Raw genomic sequence first — 17796 nt, forward strand, 5'->3', positions numbered from 1 at the left:
TCTGACTATGGGAGATGGGCCATCTTTCCATGGAACCCAGACCCTCTCTGAGCATCCGTGGCAGGTGCATGGCTACAGCCCTGCACCTACCCTGGCACAACCCCCAGCTCCCCAAAGTCAGCAGTGACGGGCTGGGGGAGCCTCTGTCTGGGGCTATGCACAAAGCCCCGCTAGAGTCAGAGTGGTCCCTGCCAACCAGGGAGCTGCTCGGCTGAGGTGCCTGGGCTGATGGCAAACTCAGTGTGGGCAGGGACAGCTGCCATGAGGGAGGTGCACATTGGGGGCGAGGGGGCTGGAGCCATATAGAGCAAGCAAGCTGTTCACCCGGTGGGAGAGGGGTATGGTGCAGAGCAGAGGGAGGAAGGAGCAGCCCTGAGCAGGGGGCTCATGGGTGGTGGGCAGCAGTTCCCACCCTCAGCCGCACTGGCACCGTCCCAGGGTCAGTCTGCAGACCAGGTGGTGCGGGGGGAGGGGAGAAAGGGGTGCAGGCAGACCAGGTGGTGCAGTGGGGAGGGGGTGCAGGCATTGACCGGGCATTGCCAGGGGAGGGGAGCAGGCACATCAGGTGCTGCTGTGGGGGAGGTGGACAATTACTAGATTCTGCAGCTGTTTCTGACCAGGTCACGTGTGGGGGAGGAGAGCACCTGCCTGGCCAGGCTCTACACCCCTACCCTTGACCAGAAGCCCACAGGCATGGGCCTTGAGCATGCAGAGACTGGCTCTAGCCCTGCTTGGGGCACCTGAATCCCCGGCCCCTCTTCCCATCACACATGGCCTTGAGGAGGCAGCAGGAGAGAGCCCTTCCTTGAGGCCCCTGCCAGCCTGTAACCCAGATGTGCACCAGCCCAGGGCAGAAATTCTCCTGAGGCTGGAGCCCAGCTGCTTGTAGGGCATTACAGAGCACCGCTGCCCTGGCACAGGAAGAGGCTATGATAGCCACACGCACACATGGCACCGAGCTGTCAGCTCGCCACCGCACCCCCTAGGGGAACGGCCAGCAGTGCCCAGCCTGGCACACAGCATCGTAGCTTATGTGGCCTGGAGGCTGGGCCAGGGGCTCCAGGTGGCCCAAGGCAGCAATGCAAACCACAGGCAGCCCCCGCCAGCTAGCAGCCAGGCTCTGAGCAGGGACCAGTTCCATCTCCCTGCCTATCCCACCAGAGAGGAGCAGGGCTGGCCATGCCCAACCAGATGGACTGGGCCCTGCTCCAGAGCCAGCTGGCCCTGGCCTGGGAACTCACTCACAAGTGGTGTTTGTTCAAAGCAGGTTTATTTGCTGAGTGAGCGGCCGTGCTAGGGCCTAAGGCAGGGCCGTGTGTGCTGACAGGTCCGGAGTGAGCACCAGGCTCATGGGGGAGCCAGGCAGGGACTCCCCACTGAAGTCTGTGGGGGGAGTGACCGCCTTGGCAGGCGTGTCGGGGCCTGTGCCTCTCTGGGCCCAGTAGGAGGCAGACAGGCTCATGGCTGCCTGGAGCCGGGCCCAGGTCTGAGAGTTGTTGCTCTGCATGGCCTCGCAGAAGAGCCGGGCATGCTCCCGCAGCTCTGCGATCTCCCGCTGGGTGCTGCTGTTCTGCCGGATCAGCTCCTTGGTCCGCAGGGTGACACCCAGCAGCCCAGACTTCCTCAGGATCTCCACTGTGTTGTGGAAGCGCCGCTGCTTCCCGAGGCTCGAGCCCAGCTTCTTGGAGGCCTTGGCCAGGATCCTGCCCTCAGCCAGGTCCAGGAGTGCTGTGCTCCCCTGGGCTGCGATGGAGCTGGGTGCCGGCCGAGCCAGCTCTGTGGATGAGGTGACAGTGTTCTGGGACAGTGGCTCTGAGCTGCCAGCAGAGAGCACCTGCAGGGCACCCCCTGGGCACTGTTCCTCCTGCAGCCCGCTGCTGGTGGGGGCGTCCAACTCAGAGGACGACACCCAAGCCTCCTCCAGGCAGAAGCGCTTGCTCTTGGCAGGGCCAGCACTGCCACTTCGGGGCGGGGGCCCAGCCGCAGCCTCATTGTCCTGGCTGTGGCCTGGGTGTGGGGCGATCTTGGGGTAGGCGTTGAGAATGGGCAGGTAGGTGTCCTTGGCCTGTGGCTTCCGGCCAGGCAGCAGCGGCTTCAGCGTGGCCGTAGCCACCGGCTGCGGGAGGAAGATGAGCCGGGCCTGGCCCTGCACACTGTCTGGGGGGTCTTGGCCACTCCAGGTCAGAAGCTGGGTGCTGGAGGAAGCTCCCAGGGGCTGCAAGGGAAGAGCAGGAGAGGAGGGTGAGCGCCCAGGCAGCTCCGAGAGCTGGGGACATGGGCCACAAGGAACAAGGGGGCACGTGGGTGCTGGCTCTGCTCCTGCGGGGCCCCCTCACCTCGCAGCTTCACCTCTCCCTCTGGCATGACGTGCCGCAAGTGCTGCTGGGGAGAAAGCACAGCCGTGTCCGGGGACAGCCCTGCGTCAGGCCCAGGGCTGCTTTCCCCTCCTTCCCCAGCGACCATGAGGGACAGCTAGCCCCGTCCCTGTGACCTTGGGGAGCAGCTGATCTGCTGGGGCACGTCCGAGCCCCAGGGACTCGGGGGTCTGGTGGGTTTGGGGCAGGAGGGCTACCTGTTTCAGGATAACGTTTTTGACAACGTAAAGAGGGGTGAATCTGGTGAACGTGCTGTCGAGATGCGGCGCCGTCCGCAGCCTGGGCCCATTGGTCGCCCAGTGTGAGGCACAGATGGACGGCTCCTCTGCTTCGGCGTGATCCAGCGTGCTCAGGGACTCTGAACTTGTGTCTGCACAGGGGGACAGGAGCAGAGCGTAAGGGGCAGTGGGGGGACAGGGGCTGGGCTACCTGGGGCGACACTAGAGCCACAGGGAGGGGAGCAGGCAACAAAACCCCCAGCTGCTGTCTGTATGCCCCCGCCCCCACCCCCAAATGGCTTCAGCATCTCACGGCCAGCCCTGCAGCTAAGTCTGGCTGTGGGAGCCAGACATGGGGCCAGGAGAGCCCTGCCAGAGCCCCATGCATTGGTCCATTCCTGTCTAGGCTGGAAGAGTCTGGGGCCGGGAGAAGCGGTGCCATGCAGAGCAGCCCAGAGTTGTGGGGTAGAGTCTCCCCAAAACCCACTGCTCAAGAGCTTGCTTGGGGTGCAGAGACCTACTAGGGATGAGTGCCCAGCCCCTGCATTGCAGAGTGCCCCCCATGGAGACTGTTCTGCTGAGACAGGACAGCGCAGGGCAGGCCTGACCTTCCTGACGCTCCTAGGACACAACACGAACTGGGAGCCAGCTTCTAGCCCCACTGTAACTCCTGCCAGTGGGGCAGCCTCCAGATGAGAGGAGCACAAGGGCTCCCCAGGACCCCCGACGCTGCTTTCCCAATCCTGCCAGCTGGCCCCATCTCATGGCTGCCCCTGCAGTCTCACAGGGGTTGGAGGCTCACGTGCAGGTTCTCGGGGGCTACGAGAGGCTAATGAGGTGACATGGAGCTGGGGGAAGAGGACGCAGTTCAGGCCACTGAGTCAAACGCTCAGACATGAGGAAACCCCAGGCCCAGCTGCCCAGGCCCCGGCCCCCTTGTGCGTCTGCATCGCGACACCATCTGTAACTGCAGGATCATGCGCTGGTTCCCCAGGACGGACGGGGATGAGGCACTAGCAAACAGTCCTTGTTATCCTTCTCATTCAGCGTGGGGCGTTGTCTTACTGCCTGCCACACAGATGGGTCCAGTCCCCAGGGGCCTCTGCATGGCTCCTCACCATGGTGGCTGGGCGCCTGCAGGACACATCACCCATTATCTCTGAGAGCGCAGGATCATCACCCCCACTTTACAGAGGAAGCTGAGACAAGAGACCTCCTGAGACATGCAGAGTCAGCAGCAGGGCGGGGGCTGGGTGGGGAAGGGCAGCCAAGCCACGTGGCACCCCCCACAGGACAACAGGCCACTGGGACCACATGCTGGGTGGGGGAGGGTGCAGGGCAGCCCAGCCATATGGTTCCCCCACAGGATGATGGGCCGCTAGGACCACATGCTGGGGGCGGGGAGGCCCAGCCGTGTGGCTCCCCTTGCTGGACGACTGGCCACTAGGGTTCGGCAGGGCATCTGGGCAGCCCAGCCCAGCTGTCTCTTCTCACCATGGGGAAAGGCCAGTGGCTGCACCTGCTGCTGCTGATTTACCAACAGGGTTGGCCTGGCCTCCCGTGCCCGTAGCACATTATTATTGTGGCTACTGCCGAAGATTTGCTGACAACACACGCGGGGGAAGGGAAACGGTGATTTTCCCACAGCTCAGCTAAACGTGAGCAGAATTTCATGGGGAGAGGCGATGCTCTTCTCTAGCCCAGGCTCTCTCCCTGCCCAGCATCAGAGGCCTGCTGCAAACACTGAGGGTGGCAGAGCCTCTATAATAAGGCAACGAAAACCTTTTATAATGGAAAGCATCAGGCAACTGAACGGCAAGGTCCCCACCAGCTCCCCTGACAGATTGGCTCTGAAACAGCCCCTGCGGGGTTGCAATAGGAGACAGTATTCACCCAGAGCCGCTAGACGGCAACAGGGAATCGGCGACAGGAGGCACCAAGGGACTGACCCAAAAGCTGCTCCCTGGCTGGCCAGAGGCCCGCCCCACCCTAGGACCTACCCATAACACTGCACAATGGGCCTGGGGAGGAGGGGTCTGTGTGCCAGGGAAATGGGGGGCCACCCAGCTGCATGCCAGGGAGGAGCTGGGGGGGCCCTGCGGGGAGGGGGGTCCGAGGCTCCCTAACCTGAGGCCCTAGCAACCCCAAGGCTCTCATCCCCAGACTGTGGGGTGCACTGGGCAGTGCTGGGGGACCAAAGCGTTTGTGCATGGGGCCTGGCTCCTCCCAAACCCAGCTTAGCCCAACTCCCCCCTGGTCCACTTGGACCCCACCTCCACCCCCACTTCCCATGCACACAGCGCCCTCTGCTCCTAGGGGCAGGAGGGGATGGGGGGCAGGCTGGGCCCAGCTCCAGGCTACCTGCTGCCTCCACCCCAGGAAACCAACTGGACAGCTCCAGAACCCAGTCCCTGGAGTGAAATCCCGGGCTCCAACCAAAGAGTGGGGCAAAGAGATGGGGATGCAGCAGGGAAGGCCCAGAGATCGCTTCCTACCCCCAGGATACGTCTCTACCTGAGAAGCCAGAATCCTTCTCCGACTCGCTGGCTGGTGGGTGGGAACCCGGGGACTTCCTGGTGCCCTCGCCCCCCACAGCTGTCTTCTCCAACATCCCGGTGCGCCCCTTGGAGCCGGTGGTCACTGCTGCTGTACTCCCCAATGCCATGCCTCTCTCCATGAGGGGCTGACACGACCTCTCTGTGTCGGGGGGCTTCTCCGCAGGCATCTCCAAGCCTGAAGGTGAAGAGCAAAGGATCAGGTGCCAGGGAAGGGCTCCCCCATGCTCCCACCCCCAGCTTCCTGCTGCTTGAAAGGACCCCTGAGATAGCAACTCCCCTTGTCCTGCCCCCACCTGCAGCACTGCATGGGGGGGCCCGGCCAGATGCTACCCAGCAGGCGCTGATCCCCCCCCCCCCGCCCCGCTCAGTTCCCAGGGTCTACAAGGGGGAGGGGCAGAGATGCTTTCTGGGACATATGTACCCCCCACCCAGCCCCTCCCCTGGGCAGACTCCCTCCCACCATAGCCCCACACAGCCCCCTCAGACTCCTGCCACACCCGCTATCAGCTCACTGGCCCCCCCACCACAGCCCCATCAGCCCCCCCCTACCCCCCAGAGTGGGAGCAACGTCTGCTCCCTTCAGCAGCCCGAGAAAACCCACAACAGGGCTGTGCACCCTCTGCCCGCGCCCCCCTACACCCCTCCCCCCACAGCCTTCTCCAGACACGCACCGAACCGCCCCCGTTCCCCCGGCAAGTCCAAACGCGCCCAGCCGCCCGCCTCCCCCACGCCTGCACCGGGGCCTCCCCGTGGGGAAGAGGCGGGGTCCGGCCCCCCCGCCGTGCATGTACCGACACGTGCGCACACTCCCGCCCCCAGCTCAAGGGTGCGGCCCCGCAGCGCGCCCCCGCTCCGTCCCTGACCCGCCCGGGGAGCCGGGGCGGGGAGCCCCAGCCGCCGCTAATCCCGGCGGGCGAGTCTTGCGGGAGCGGCCGCGGGCTGGCGGCGCTGCACGTGCCCGGCCACGCGCTCCCTCCCCGCGCCCTCCCACGCGGGGCGCCACGCGCCAGCCCGGAGACACGCGGCGCCCCGGGCGGGGAGGGGCAGGCGCGCTCGCGGACACGTGGTGGGGGCACCGCACAGGAACCGCGGGGGGGGGGGCTGGGGCCGTCCGCGGCCAGAGCCGCATTTCCCGTCCTCCCGCCCCGTCTGCGTCCCACACCGCCCCGGGAGCTCCGCGCTGCTGCCCTCGGCATTAAAAGGGGGCCACAGTCCAGGGTGCCAGCCCGAGCAGGGCACCGAGCAGAGCCCTGGCGGGGCCAGGCAGGGCACAGGGGGCACAGCAGAGCCCTGGCGGGGCTGGGAGAAGGAGCCAGGCAGGGGGCACAGCAGAGCCCTGGCGGCGCTGGGACAAGGGGCCAAGTAGGGCACAGGGGAGCCTGGCGGCGCTGGGACAAGGGGCCAGGTAGGGCAGAGTCCTGGCAGGGCTGGGATGAGGGGCCAGGCAGGGGGCACAGCAGAGCCCTGGTGGGGCCGGGACAAGGGGCCAGGTAGGACACACGGGAGCCTGGCAGGGCTGGGACAAGGGGGCATGCAGGGCAGAGTCCTGGCAGGGCTGGGAGAAGGGGCCAGGCAGAGTCCTGGCAGGGCTGAGAGAAGGGGCCAGGCAGGGGGCACAGCAGAGCCCTGGTGGGGCTGGGATAAGGGGCCAAGTAGGGCACAGGTGAGCCTGGCAGGGCTGGGACAAGGGGGGCATGCAGGGCAGAATCCTGGCAGGGCTGGGTTAAGGGGCCACACAGGGTGCAGGGGAGCCAGGCAGAGTCCTGGCGGGGCTTGGAGAAGGGGCCAGGCAGGGGGCACAGCAGAGCCCTGGTGGGGCTGGGACAAGGGGCCAAGTAGGGCACACGGGAGCCTGGCAGGGCTGGGACAAGGGGGGCATGCAGGGCAGAGTCCTGGCAGGGCTGGGTTAAGGGGCCACACAGGGTGCAGGGGAGCCAGGCAGAGTCCTGGCGGGGCTTGGAGAAGGGGCCAGGCAGGGGGCACAGCAGAGCCCTGGTGGGGCTGGGACAAGGGGCCAAGTAGGGCACAGGGGAGCCTGGCAGGGCTGGGACAAGGGGGATGCAGGGCAGAGTCCTGGCGGGGCTGGGTTAAGGGGCCAGGCAGGGTGCAGGGGAGCCAGGCAGAGTCCTGGCGGGGCTGGGATGAGGGGCCAGGCAGGGTCCTGGCGGGGCTGGGATGAGGGTTGGGTAGGGCACAGGGGAGGCATAGCAGAGCCCTGGTGGAGCTGGGAGGAAGCTTTGGAGCAGCTAGACAGTGATGAAGGAGGTTCTACGCTGGTGGGCAAGGAAGCAGGGACACTTGATTTAAGAACACCCAGTGGTGGAGACCTGCCCGTAGCTCTGGGCCTTACGCTCGCCACAGTGGCTTTCCAGACTGAGGTTTCAGTCCAGCCATTGCAGCAAGCAAACCCTTTGCAAGATGAACCAGTATCAAATCTTTGGGCCCTTGGTCCTTCCACACTGATCGTCACCCCTTACCCATCTCCTTGCTAAGCTCCATACGCTGAACTCCATGACCCCCTCAATCCTTCCATCATCCTCTCTGACCCTCTCCGCTTTACCAACCTCCATTGGGAATCGTGGACACAGAACTGCACCCAGGAGCTCAGCAGTGGTCGCACCAGAACCCACTCCAGAGGGAAACGAACCTCCCTGCTCCTCCTTGAGGATCCCATTTGTGCCTTCCCAGATCACATTCGCCCTCTGGGCCCACAGGGCATGTGCTAACAGGGACACAAAACCCCCCATCAGCCCTTTGATCATCTTCAGCCTCTCTGGGCCTGTCCCCATGCAGACAGGGACCATCCTGCATAGGATTCAGACAGGAGCTGGAGGTGCCATCAGGGGCACTGCGCAGCTAGAGCGGAGCCAACCAGCCTGGCCAGAGAGAAGGGACTTGGTTTGGAGCTCAGCGACTGAGCTATTTCAACCACTGCCAGCCATGGGGTGCTGAGAGGGCACTGTCCGTGGAAGGAAGCGTGGCCCAGTAGGGAGGGAACAAGCCGAGAAGACTGGTGACCAGGCCACTACTCTGCCACCATGAGCACTCTGTCACTTAATCTTTGTGCCTCAATCCCCTCTGTAGGAGAGGCGAGCAGCCTGGGGGCACAGGAGGATACAATGCACTGGGAGTGGGCAGGCACTACCGTGATGGGGCCCAGAACAGGACCATTGGCACAGATTAAGGAAATGCAGCTGCAGCGCCAGCCTCCAAACAGTGGAGCAGAGTAAGCGGCAGGGCTGGCGTGCGCTCTTCTGAGCTATCTCAGAGCACACAACAACCAGCAGCCCCACCCCTGGACGCTGCAGCTACAAACCACGAAGGGGCCAGTCAAGGCCAGGAGAGACCATTGTGATCACCCCATCTGACCTGCCCCGGAACCCCAGCCAATGCCCCGATGGCTCTTTGGGAGAATCCCTTGGCTTGCAGCAGCTGCAATCCAGTGGCGCCAGTCCAGACCAAGGGGTTATTTCTTGTGGAATTCCACCCTAGTTCAGCTTTGTACCGTGCTCATCCTCGTGGCACCTGGGCACCTACCTGGCTTGGAGAACCATGCTGCCAGGTGGATGACTGGAGAAGGGCAGCAACCCAAGGGCAATGCTACTGGCACAATCTCGAGGGGGCTTGGGAGAGGGCATCTCCCACACTTCTGCAGGACATTTCACCAGCAGGACGGCCCAGGGTGGCTCCCACAGGGAAATCCCCACCCATTTTCAGCCAGGGAGGTGAAGCCACTTGCCAAGGTCTCACACACTGGGGCAGATCTTCTGCAGCTCTGCACCCAGCACAGCCCACTGGGGAAAACACAGCCCAGCGAAGCTGTGATAAAGAAAGCAGGAATCCCCTGCTCTGACCACAGGACCCCCTCCCCCCTGCCAGTGACACTGTTGAAACACACCAGGTCCCGAGAAGGAAGGAGGCACAGACAGAACAAACGTGGGTGAGAGCGCGCGCCCGGAGAAAGGCAGCTGATTTCCCAAGCAGAGAGCAAATCCACAGCAGGGCAAGCAGTGGGATCTGGCCCTGGCTGTGATGGGCTGCAACAGCAGAGTCCCCGCCCTCCCTTCACACAGCAGAGCCCGTCCCCTGTCCTCCACCGTCCCCTGTCCTCCACCCGTGGGAAAGCCCACACCACCTTTGGGATGGGCTCTCCGAAGAGGTCTGAGCCCTCTCACCGACCCCCAAGTGCCACTCCCCAATGGTACCCTGCAGCCCCACGCTCCTCGGCCTCCCAGTGCCCAGGCCTCACCGGCACGGTGGGATCCTACGAGCAGCAATACCCTGCCTCACGGCTGCCAGGTGTCAGGCGTGGGAGGAGGGCCACCCTCTCTACCCACCCCAGAGCTGCCGCCCTGAGCTCTGCCAGCCACACAGGGCTAGCAGCTGCTCTGCACAGACACGTGGGCGGTCGCTGGGAGCGCTGCATCAGGTGCAGGGCCACGTGTGTGTGTTTACACCATGCCTCCTCTGAGCCCAGAGATAGGAGTGCTCCCAGCTCATGCCTAGGAAACACCTGCAAACACCTAGGAATGGGCAGGGCTGGGACTACCCAGGGAGGGGCCTCGGCCAGTGCCCCAAATAAGGTGCGACAGAGCTAAGGCAAGGGGAGCAGACAGCCCCGAAGCTGCCGGCAGGGGGTGGGGAGGACATCCTCCTGGCCTCCCCGGGGCTGCTGCTGCCCCCATCCTCGGCTAGGCCACAGGAACGGAGCTCACCCCAAGCACCTTGCCAGCTGGTCCAGCCCAGCAGTCACTCCCGGGCTCCCCATTTCCAGCTGCTTCAGCCCCTCTGCCTGCACAACACCCCCACACAGAGGAGCATGCCCAGCCTGATGCAGCTTCTCCTGGGGGAGCCAGGCAGGCAGTGCCCTCCCAGAGACCAGACATCACCAAACTCAACACAGGGACCGCAGAGCAGGCCGCGAGAGCAGGGAGGCCCAGATGGCCCAGGCGCTAGGGGACAATGCCCACCGAGGACTAAGGGTGCTCTAGCCTAGGTGCACTCACGCTCCCCAAGAGCCCACAGCTAGTGTGCCCAGACAGCAGCCACCTCACCTCATCCTACATGAATGGGAGGGGAGTGGGGCCTAGTGGTTAGAGCAGTGGGGGCTGGGAGCCAGGACTACTGGATTCTCTGTCGCTGACTTGCTGCGCGTCTTTCCACTAGTCCCCTCTTTGTGCCACAGGGGCAGCCCCATTCCCCAGCATAAGGATCATCCCCTCCTTCCTGAAGGGACTCCAGCCCCGCAGGGAACTGCTAGTACTGAGACTCTGCACCCATATTCTTCACAAAGATATTATTAGGACATGATTAGGACACAGTTATGATGTATTTTATGCAAGTCACCTAGGGCCTGTCTTTCCCCAAGGGGCTGCCCCCAACCCCTGGAATCGTGAGCCTTGACCCTGCATGGTCTCAAGCTGAGCCCCAAGACCCAGACGCTGAGATCAGCGACCCCTTGAGCATGAGCGGCAGTCCCCATCCCTCCGCGCGAGGCTCCTTCCCACGCAGCTGAGCAGGCAGACGCAGCCAAGACCTGCTCGCGGTCTCCTGTACTGTCTCGCGTATCAAGAACACAGAAACCTCACTGTTCAAACTCAGCAGCTGGTCCTCGGCACATCTCAGAGCTGGGCCAGCAAAGCCAATCCAGCGGCAGCGCTCCCATCACAGCATGGCACACAATGACCCAGGGCCAGCGATTCAGAGAGCAGGAGAGACTGAGGGGGCACGAGCGACGTGGGACCCGAGAACACAAGGCAGGAGGGCAAGACAGACTCTGGGGGCTGAGGCAGCACGGGCTGTGGAAGCCACTGGGTCCAGGGATGGGCTCTCAAGCTGGCTTTGGGGGGACCACACTTGTGGCCCCTTGTCAACAGAGACCCCAGCAACCTGCAGGGAGCTCCAGGCACAGCCAGCATGGGACAACCTTGCTCTGCCACAGCACAACCTGGGCTTCTGCAGGGAGCCCCTGGGGGCAGGAAGGGCCCAAGCAGAAGCAGCTACCTCTGTGCCATCAGCCTCGAGCAAGGCAGCAGCGGGACAGGCTCTGGCAAGGGCTCCTCTTCCAGTACACAGGCACACACCACCTGCCCCCAAGCCTCCGGGGGGAGGCTCCCCAGCTCGCACTTCCCCACCCAGTTAGCAGGAGCAGGGGGGGACAGCAGCAACAGTCACCAGATGCCCCTCCAGGGGACCCCAGGCCCCCATCCTAGCAGCAGAGGAAGCCTGTCATGCCCTGGGCCCAGCACCCTGCTTTGCCACTCATGCTCTGGCCTGGCTCAGCCATCCCAGGGAACCCCTCCCCCTCACTCTCACCCCCCACCCTGCCAGCTGCCCCCTCCACAGCCCCTGCCCTGCAGCCCACCCCACCTGGCCAGCAGCCACACCACAGCCAAGCTCCTGCAACGCCATCAGAGCCCCACGGGAGGTGGGGAACAGTATTCACCCCATATCACAGCAGCCCACGTGGGGAGAGACCCACCTCTCCAGCCCGCCTCCCCCAAGCCACACTGCTACCTAGTCGGCTCTGCCCCAAGCCCTGGGCGACCGGGGAAGGCCACAATGGGTTGCAGCACAGGGGGAGGGGAAGACCACCCAGAAAGGGATTTGGTGTCCAGATTGCTCAGGGAGGGGGCTGTGGGTGGACAGGGGCAGTTCAAACTCCATAGCTGTGGCGAATGGAGTTTAGAAAAGGGATTGGGGGTGGGGGGGCAGAGGAGGAGGGGACGTGCAGCCCAGAGGATTGAGACACCTGAGGAGGTGGGGGCTGCAGAGCCCTCCAATCATGCCACAGCCCATGCCCGCCTCTGCCACCTGCAGCCCACCCTGCAGGCTGCCTAGCTCTCCCCGTGCCCACTCCAGCCCTTCAGTGGCACTGCTGGGGGAGGGAGATCACAGCCCTTGTCCTGCTCAACCCATCCCTACTCCTGGCTCTGCTTCCCCGCCCCACCCAACCTGTGGGTCACTGCCCCTCCCCATGCTGGGAAGTATTCCAGGGCCAAGTCAAGGGACTGTTCACCCTGGCCAGCCAGGCGAGGCTCCCAGCCTGCAGTCCCAGCTAGACACGGTTTCAGACACAGCTCTCATACTCCCCAAAGATGCTTCTTTCTGCTTTCTGTTTAATCCTCTCCAGGGGCTTCCCAGCCGCCCAACCCCAGCTGTCTGGAGAGCATAGCAGCCGTGCAATGGAAAGGCCCAGCTCTGTCCACGTAGGAAGGGTTGAGCCACACCACACGTAGGGGAGGCTCCTCCTTCACCCCACTCCAAGGTACTGCACCTTTCAGACATGAGGAATCTCAGTGCCGCCACCAAGGAGGCCCAGGTGGTCCCTGTGTATGGACACCAGGGAATTCAAAGGGGCTGTGAGCTCCACAGGTGATGCCTTGGGGCTTCGCATATAGCCCCCGTGGGGAGAGAAAACCCAGCCTCCAGCTTCCCATGTCCCAGCCAGGAGCCAGAGATCAGCGGTAGGCCCCATCCCCTCCCAGAGCTGGGAACAGAACCCAGGAGTCCTGGGTCCGAGCCCCAAACTCCCACTGAAACCACCAAACCCCACCACTCCCCTCCATAATGTCACTAGTTCATTCAAGCCCTGACCACACCCAGATCTCACGCTCGCTGTTCAGTCCCACTCGCTGTTCAGTGATGGGACGTACCTAACACAGGTTGGATCCACACAGAGCAGCCACCCTGTCTGACATATGCAGCAAGAGGCCAGCAGCCAGGCTATTCCAAAGGGTCCCATGGCTCTCACCTTCCCCAGACATAGAGGGCTGCACTCCTGCCCTCAACGCTGGCACACCCTGCCCTCGAATTCTGTCTGGGGGAGGCCAGGCTGCGAAGCTCTGGCTCTCTGGGCAATGGAGCTGCCCAGACCTTGTGGAGGGAAACAGGATTGTGGGAGGCAGGGACAGGGGCTCCAGCTGCAGGCAACACAAACAGCAGCATCCTCCAGGGAGCTGCCCTGGAACCAATGCCACAGGCCCCCCGAAGACAGCCAATGCAAAGCCTGGAGAAGCAGCACGGCCCGGAGCAGAAGGCGGGCCTGGGAGGCAAGGCTCCCAGGTACTGTCCCGGCTCTTGGATCCTGCCCCAGTCCCTGGGCTAATGCCCTCTAGGCGCCAGTCCTGGGGAAGGAAGTGCCCAGTGCACGGTGGGGCCTGGACCAGAGGCTGTGCAATGCTGGACTTGGTGGCAAGGGCTTGGTTGCCACTCGGTTGGGTGAGCGAGTTTCATCCCCTCCGCGGGTGGTTGTCTCTGTCTAGGGCACGAGCTAGTGGTCATGGCAAAGGCAGAGGCTCCCCCAACTCCGCTGTCCAGTTTCACCACAACTTGTGCTCCAGGGAGCATCTGGATTCCAATGACAACCCATCAACATTAACTACTGCACTGTCCTCTCAAACCCGTGGCAATTGCTCCCACAGAGCAGGGGCGAGCAGTCCCCCCCTCCCTCCCCGCCCAAAGTATCCAGTCATCTCTACACAAGTGGCACAATGGAGATATAACCCCTCTCCAAGGCCAGACCTACAACCATGGCCTAGGAGCCAACACAACTCCGCCCACTGCCCAGTCCCCAGTGCTTCCCAGCGGTCTCTTGGCAGCACATGGGAGACTTGGGGCCGTGCAGAAAGGAGCACACTGCTTAGCAGAGTGGATGGTGCAGACAGGGCAAAGCCTGTCCCATGGCTTTGCCCAAAGCCCTCCAACCCCAACAGGCAAAGGCCGGATTTCCCCGGAGCTGCACCTTCCTCCTCCCAGCAGAGGGTCCCTGGTGGACAGTCATCCATCGTAGTCCCCAGCCCCAGCACATCAGCCATACTAACAGCCAGCTCCCAGAGCGTCTCCAGCCTAGCACCTGCTGCGGGGGTGGCTATACAGACCGCACAGTGAGTTCAGGGCTGGGGGGCGGGGGGGGGTTTGCAGTCTCATGGCCTGGTACTGAGCTGGCACAGGCCTCCTCCCGGCCCCACCAGCCTGCCCTCCACACCTGTGCCCACCAACACCTCAGAGGCACTGAGGTGTCCAGCAGGTGCCTCGGATTTCCGCTGGCCGAGGGGTGTTTGGCGTTCAACTCATCACCGCTCCCAGGACACACTTTTCCCAACCACAAGCTGGGTTGTTCCCCGGAGGAATCTGCCTCCCCCACAAGTCACTCCTCAGGGGTCCCAGCCAGGCCGAGACTGAACCCCAGCAGGGACTCCTGGGCCCTGGCTTGGGACACACAATGGCTGCCCCGAGAACACCCAGATCTACAGCAGGAGGGGGGCCAGGAATGCAGCCAGGCCCCAGGCCCTCACTCTCCCTGCACTGGAGCAGCCATGGCACAGCCTGTACCCCCCGCACAGCACAACCTGGCCGGTGCAGAGCGCCCCAGGAGCAGGGGGAGGGCACCTTTCCTGGCAACGGGTCCCTAGCTGAGCGAGGCCCTTGGCTGTACTCTGCAGAATCACCCAGGGGCTGCAGGGCCTGGGTTACGCTGCACGACACAGAGTCCCTCTGGAAAGGCAACCAGCATGCCCTCCCCCACCCACAAGGCAGAAATCCTTCCACTGTTTTACAGTGTGGGGGGGGATCTGACACCCCCCCAGCTCCACTGCCCCCACCCCCACCGGTCGGAGCCATGGCTAACCGGTGGCAATAGCACCCCCAGGACTCAGTAATGGAGGCTGAGCTGCCTTCGGCCTGGTGTGCGAATGGGGGTGAAGCTTCTCTGCACCATGCAGCCAGCCCTGCATTGGACAGGGCCCTGGAAGTGTGGGCCTCAGACAACCCCCATGGGGAGGGTCCGCTCCCTTGCTCACCCACCCCACAGCTCAGCCCCACACACCACAAAGGGCATTTCGACCTGCCAATGGGTGCCGCGCGTCCGGCTCCAAACTGAACAAAGCAACAACCCCATGACCTGCGATCCACCCCGCAATAGCCTCAGGCCAGCTTCCAATGGCCCCACAGCAGATAACCCCTGCCACCCACACTCCCCATAAAGCAGCAAGTGTCAGTCCTAAAATGTCCCCCAACATCCCCATATCCCAGGGGACACCAACATCCTGAGCACCCCACCCCATAACCCAGGGCATCCCCCACACATGCACCCTCATCCTGAGTACCCCGCCTCCACATCCAGGGAGAGCCCCATCCCAGGAGGAACCCAAGCAGCAGAACAGGTGTTGGGATGGGGGGTGGGGAAGAGGAAAATTACCCAGGGCACACTGGCATCTATTGCTCGCTCAGGTAGACTAGAGTTCCCCAAGAACCAGGCCAGGATTCTGGGGGGAATCAGGTTCTGACAGGGAGGGATTAGGGGGATTCCAGGCAGAGTTGGGGGCTAGGAGCAGTCAGGGGAGTCCCAGGGGCCCAATAACTGCCTTTTTCCCCAGGGAAGTTCAGGGGGGCAGGGGGTTGGCAGGTTTGTGGGGGTTTCAGGAGGGTCACGGGTTCCCTGGGGAACAGGGAGGTCCCTTTGGGGCCAGTATCTGCTTTTCACCCCAGCGGAATTCGGAGGGCAGGGGTGTTGGAGGTTTGGGGGCGTTCCAGGGGACTAGGGTGGTTGCTGGGGAGGAGGACGGGGCATGCGTACCTGCCTCTCGCCCCAGGAGAATTCAGGCGGGCCCAAGGGGTTCGGGGGAAGAGGATTGAGGGGCCCCAGGGGGCAGGGTGGCCAGTACCTGCCCCTCACCCTGGGAGAATTCAGGGGACCCAGTGGGTATGTGGGGGTGGAGAATTGGGGGTCCCAGGGGGCCAATACATGCCTCTCGCCCCAGGGGAGTTCAGGAGAGCCCAGGTGGGTTGAAGAGGGGAGGACTGGAGGGCCCCAGGGAAGTTCAGGGGGGCCAATACCTGCTTCTCACCTCAGGGGAGTTCAGGGGGACCCAGGAGGTCAGGGGGCAGAGGAATGGGGAGGCCTCGGGTGTGGGGAGCCAATACCTGCCTCTTGCCCTGGAGAGTTTGGGGGGCCCAGGGGGGTTGGATGCAGATGATTGGGAGGGCAGGGAGTTAAAGGAAGCTAAAGGGAGCCCAGGGGGGTTGGAGACAGATAACTGGGGGGGGTCCCAGGAGGCAGGGTGGTCAATACCTACCTCTCACCTTGGGGGAGTTTGGGGGAACAGAGGACTGGGGGGATCCCAGAGAATTGTGGCAGAGGACTAGGGAGCAGCGGGGGGAGTTTAGGGGCAGAGAACTGGGGTGTACCAGGGGATTGGGGGCAGAAGACTGGGGAGGGAGCCTGGGGGGTTGGCGGCAGGGAACTGGGGGGGGAGCCAGGGGAGTTCAGGGGCCTTGGGGGGTTGGGGACAGAGGGGGGCCCAGGGGATTAGGACTAGGGGCCCTGGAGGAGTTCACGGAGCCTAGGGGGTTGGGGGTGGAAGACTGAAGGTCCTGGGGGGCACAGGGGAGTTGGGGGTGGAGGACTAGGGGTCCCGGGGGAGTTCGGGGAGCCTAGAGGGGTTGGGGGCAGAGAACTGGGGGGGCAGGAGAGTTCAGGGGGCCTAGGGAGGTTGGGGAAAGAGGTCTGGGGGTGTTCAGGGGGCCTGGGGCGGAGAACTGGGGCAGGGTGGGGGAGTTCAGGGGGCTTAGGAACGGAGGACTGGGGGGGCCCGGGGGAGTTCAGGGGGCCTAGGGGGGTTGGGGGCGGAGGACTGGGGGACAGGAGAGTTCGAGGAGCCCAGGGGAGTTGGGGGAGGAGGACTGGGGGGGCCCGGGGGGCCTAGGGGGGTTGGAGGCGGAGGACTGGGGGGACCCGGGGGAGTTCGGGGGGCCTAGGGGACTTGGGGGCGCACAACTGGGGGACAGGAGAGTTCGGGGGGCCTGGGGGGGTTGGGGGGGCCCCGAGGGGATTCGGGGGGCCTGGGGGCGGAGGACTGGGGGACAGGAGAGTTCGAGGAGCCCAGGGGAGTTGGGGGGAGGAGGACTGGGGGGGCCCGGGGGGCCTAGGGGGATTGGAGGCGGAGGACTGGGGGGACCCGGGGGAGTTCGGGGGGCCTAGGGGACTTGGGGGCGCAGAACTGGGGGACAGGAGAGTTCGGGGGACCGGGGGGGGTTGGGGGGGCCCCGAGGGGATTCGGGGAGCCGGGGGTGGAGGACTGGGGGAGCCCGGGGGAGTTCGGGGAGGCTGGGGGGGCCCGAGGGGGTTCAGAGTAGCCGCGGGGTCAGTACCTGCCTCTCGCCCCGATTCTTCCGCCGCACACACTCAGACACAAAGACTCAGCGGTAACCCCACCCCTCGAGCGCACTGACAGCGCCGGCAACCAATTGGCGCCTCCGCCGCCCAAGGGGCGGGGCGAGCGGCGCGGCCCCGGCGCCACGTGCGGAAGCGGAGCCTGGTCCGTGTCCACGTGAGGGGCGTGGAGAGAACGCGGAGACATGTGCGGGGGCGGGACTCGGGGCAGAGTGGGCGGGGCCTCTTGGTCACACCCAGCGTGGGGACCCGGCCCCTGAGGGCGGCGCTGGGGGCCCCCAGGGCTTCCGCAGCGCCTGTCCTCCCGCCCCCCGGCATCCCCCAGCGGTCTCCCCTTTGGCTGTCCAGCTGGGCTGCCGGCCCTGCCCCCCACCTGCCTGGGCTGCTGGCTCTGTCCCCGTCCCCCAATAGACCCCCTCTCCAGCCCCCCAGCAACCCTCCAAACCTGAGCTAGTGACCCTGTCCCCTAGCAG

At 64.3% G+C, this 17796-nt stretch overlaps 1 protein-coding gene across 4 annotated transcripts; it reads right to left on the reverse strand.

The window, feature by feature from the left end:
* Positions 1 to 1253: 1253 nt before the first annotated feature.
* On the reverse strand, positions 1254 to 17436 carry LOC102940703 (CLOCK-interacting pacemaker). 4 transcript variants are annotated; one of them, XM_037884660.2, is made up of 4 exons: positions 17302 to 17436; positions 5108 to 5326; positions 2573 to 2745; positions 1254 to 2215 (listed from the first exon to the last, which is right to left on the reverse strand). In XM_037884660.2, exons 2-4 carry the CDS (start codon positions 5316 to 5318, stop codon positions 1301 to 1303), a joined length of 1299 nt encoding a protein of 432 aa, XP_037740588.1. In that variant the 5' UTR covers positions 5319 to 5326; positions 17302 to 17436; the 3' UTR covers positions 1254 to 1300. The 4 variants fall into 4 exon arrangements, with proteins under 4 accessions (XP_037740588.1, XP_043390768.1, XP_043390767.1 ...); XM_043534833.1 differs by lacking the exon at positions 17302 to 17436 and adding an exon at positions 15350 to 15680; XM_043534832.1 differs by lacking the exon at positions 17302 to 17436 and adding an exon at positions 5943 to 6080.
* Between the last annotated feature and the right edge of the window lie 360 nt (positions 17437 to 17796).

The sequence above is a fragment of the Chelonia mydas genome, chromosome 23 (assembly GCF_015237465.2).
Source record: "Chelonia mydas isolate rCheMyd1 chromosome 23, rCheMyd1.pri.v2, whole genome shotgun sequence".
NCBI lineage: Eukaryota > Metazoa > Chordata > Testudines > Cheloniidae > Chelonia > Chelonia mydas.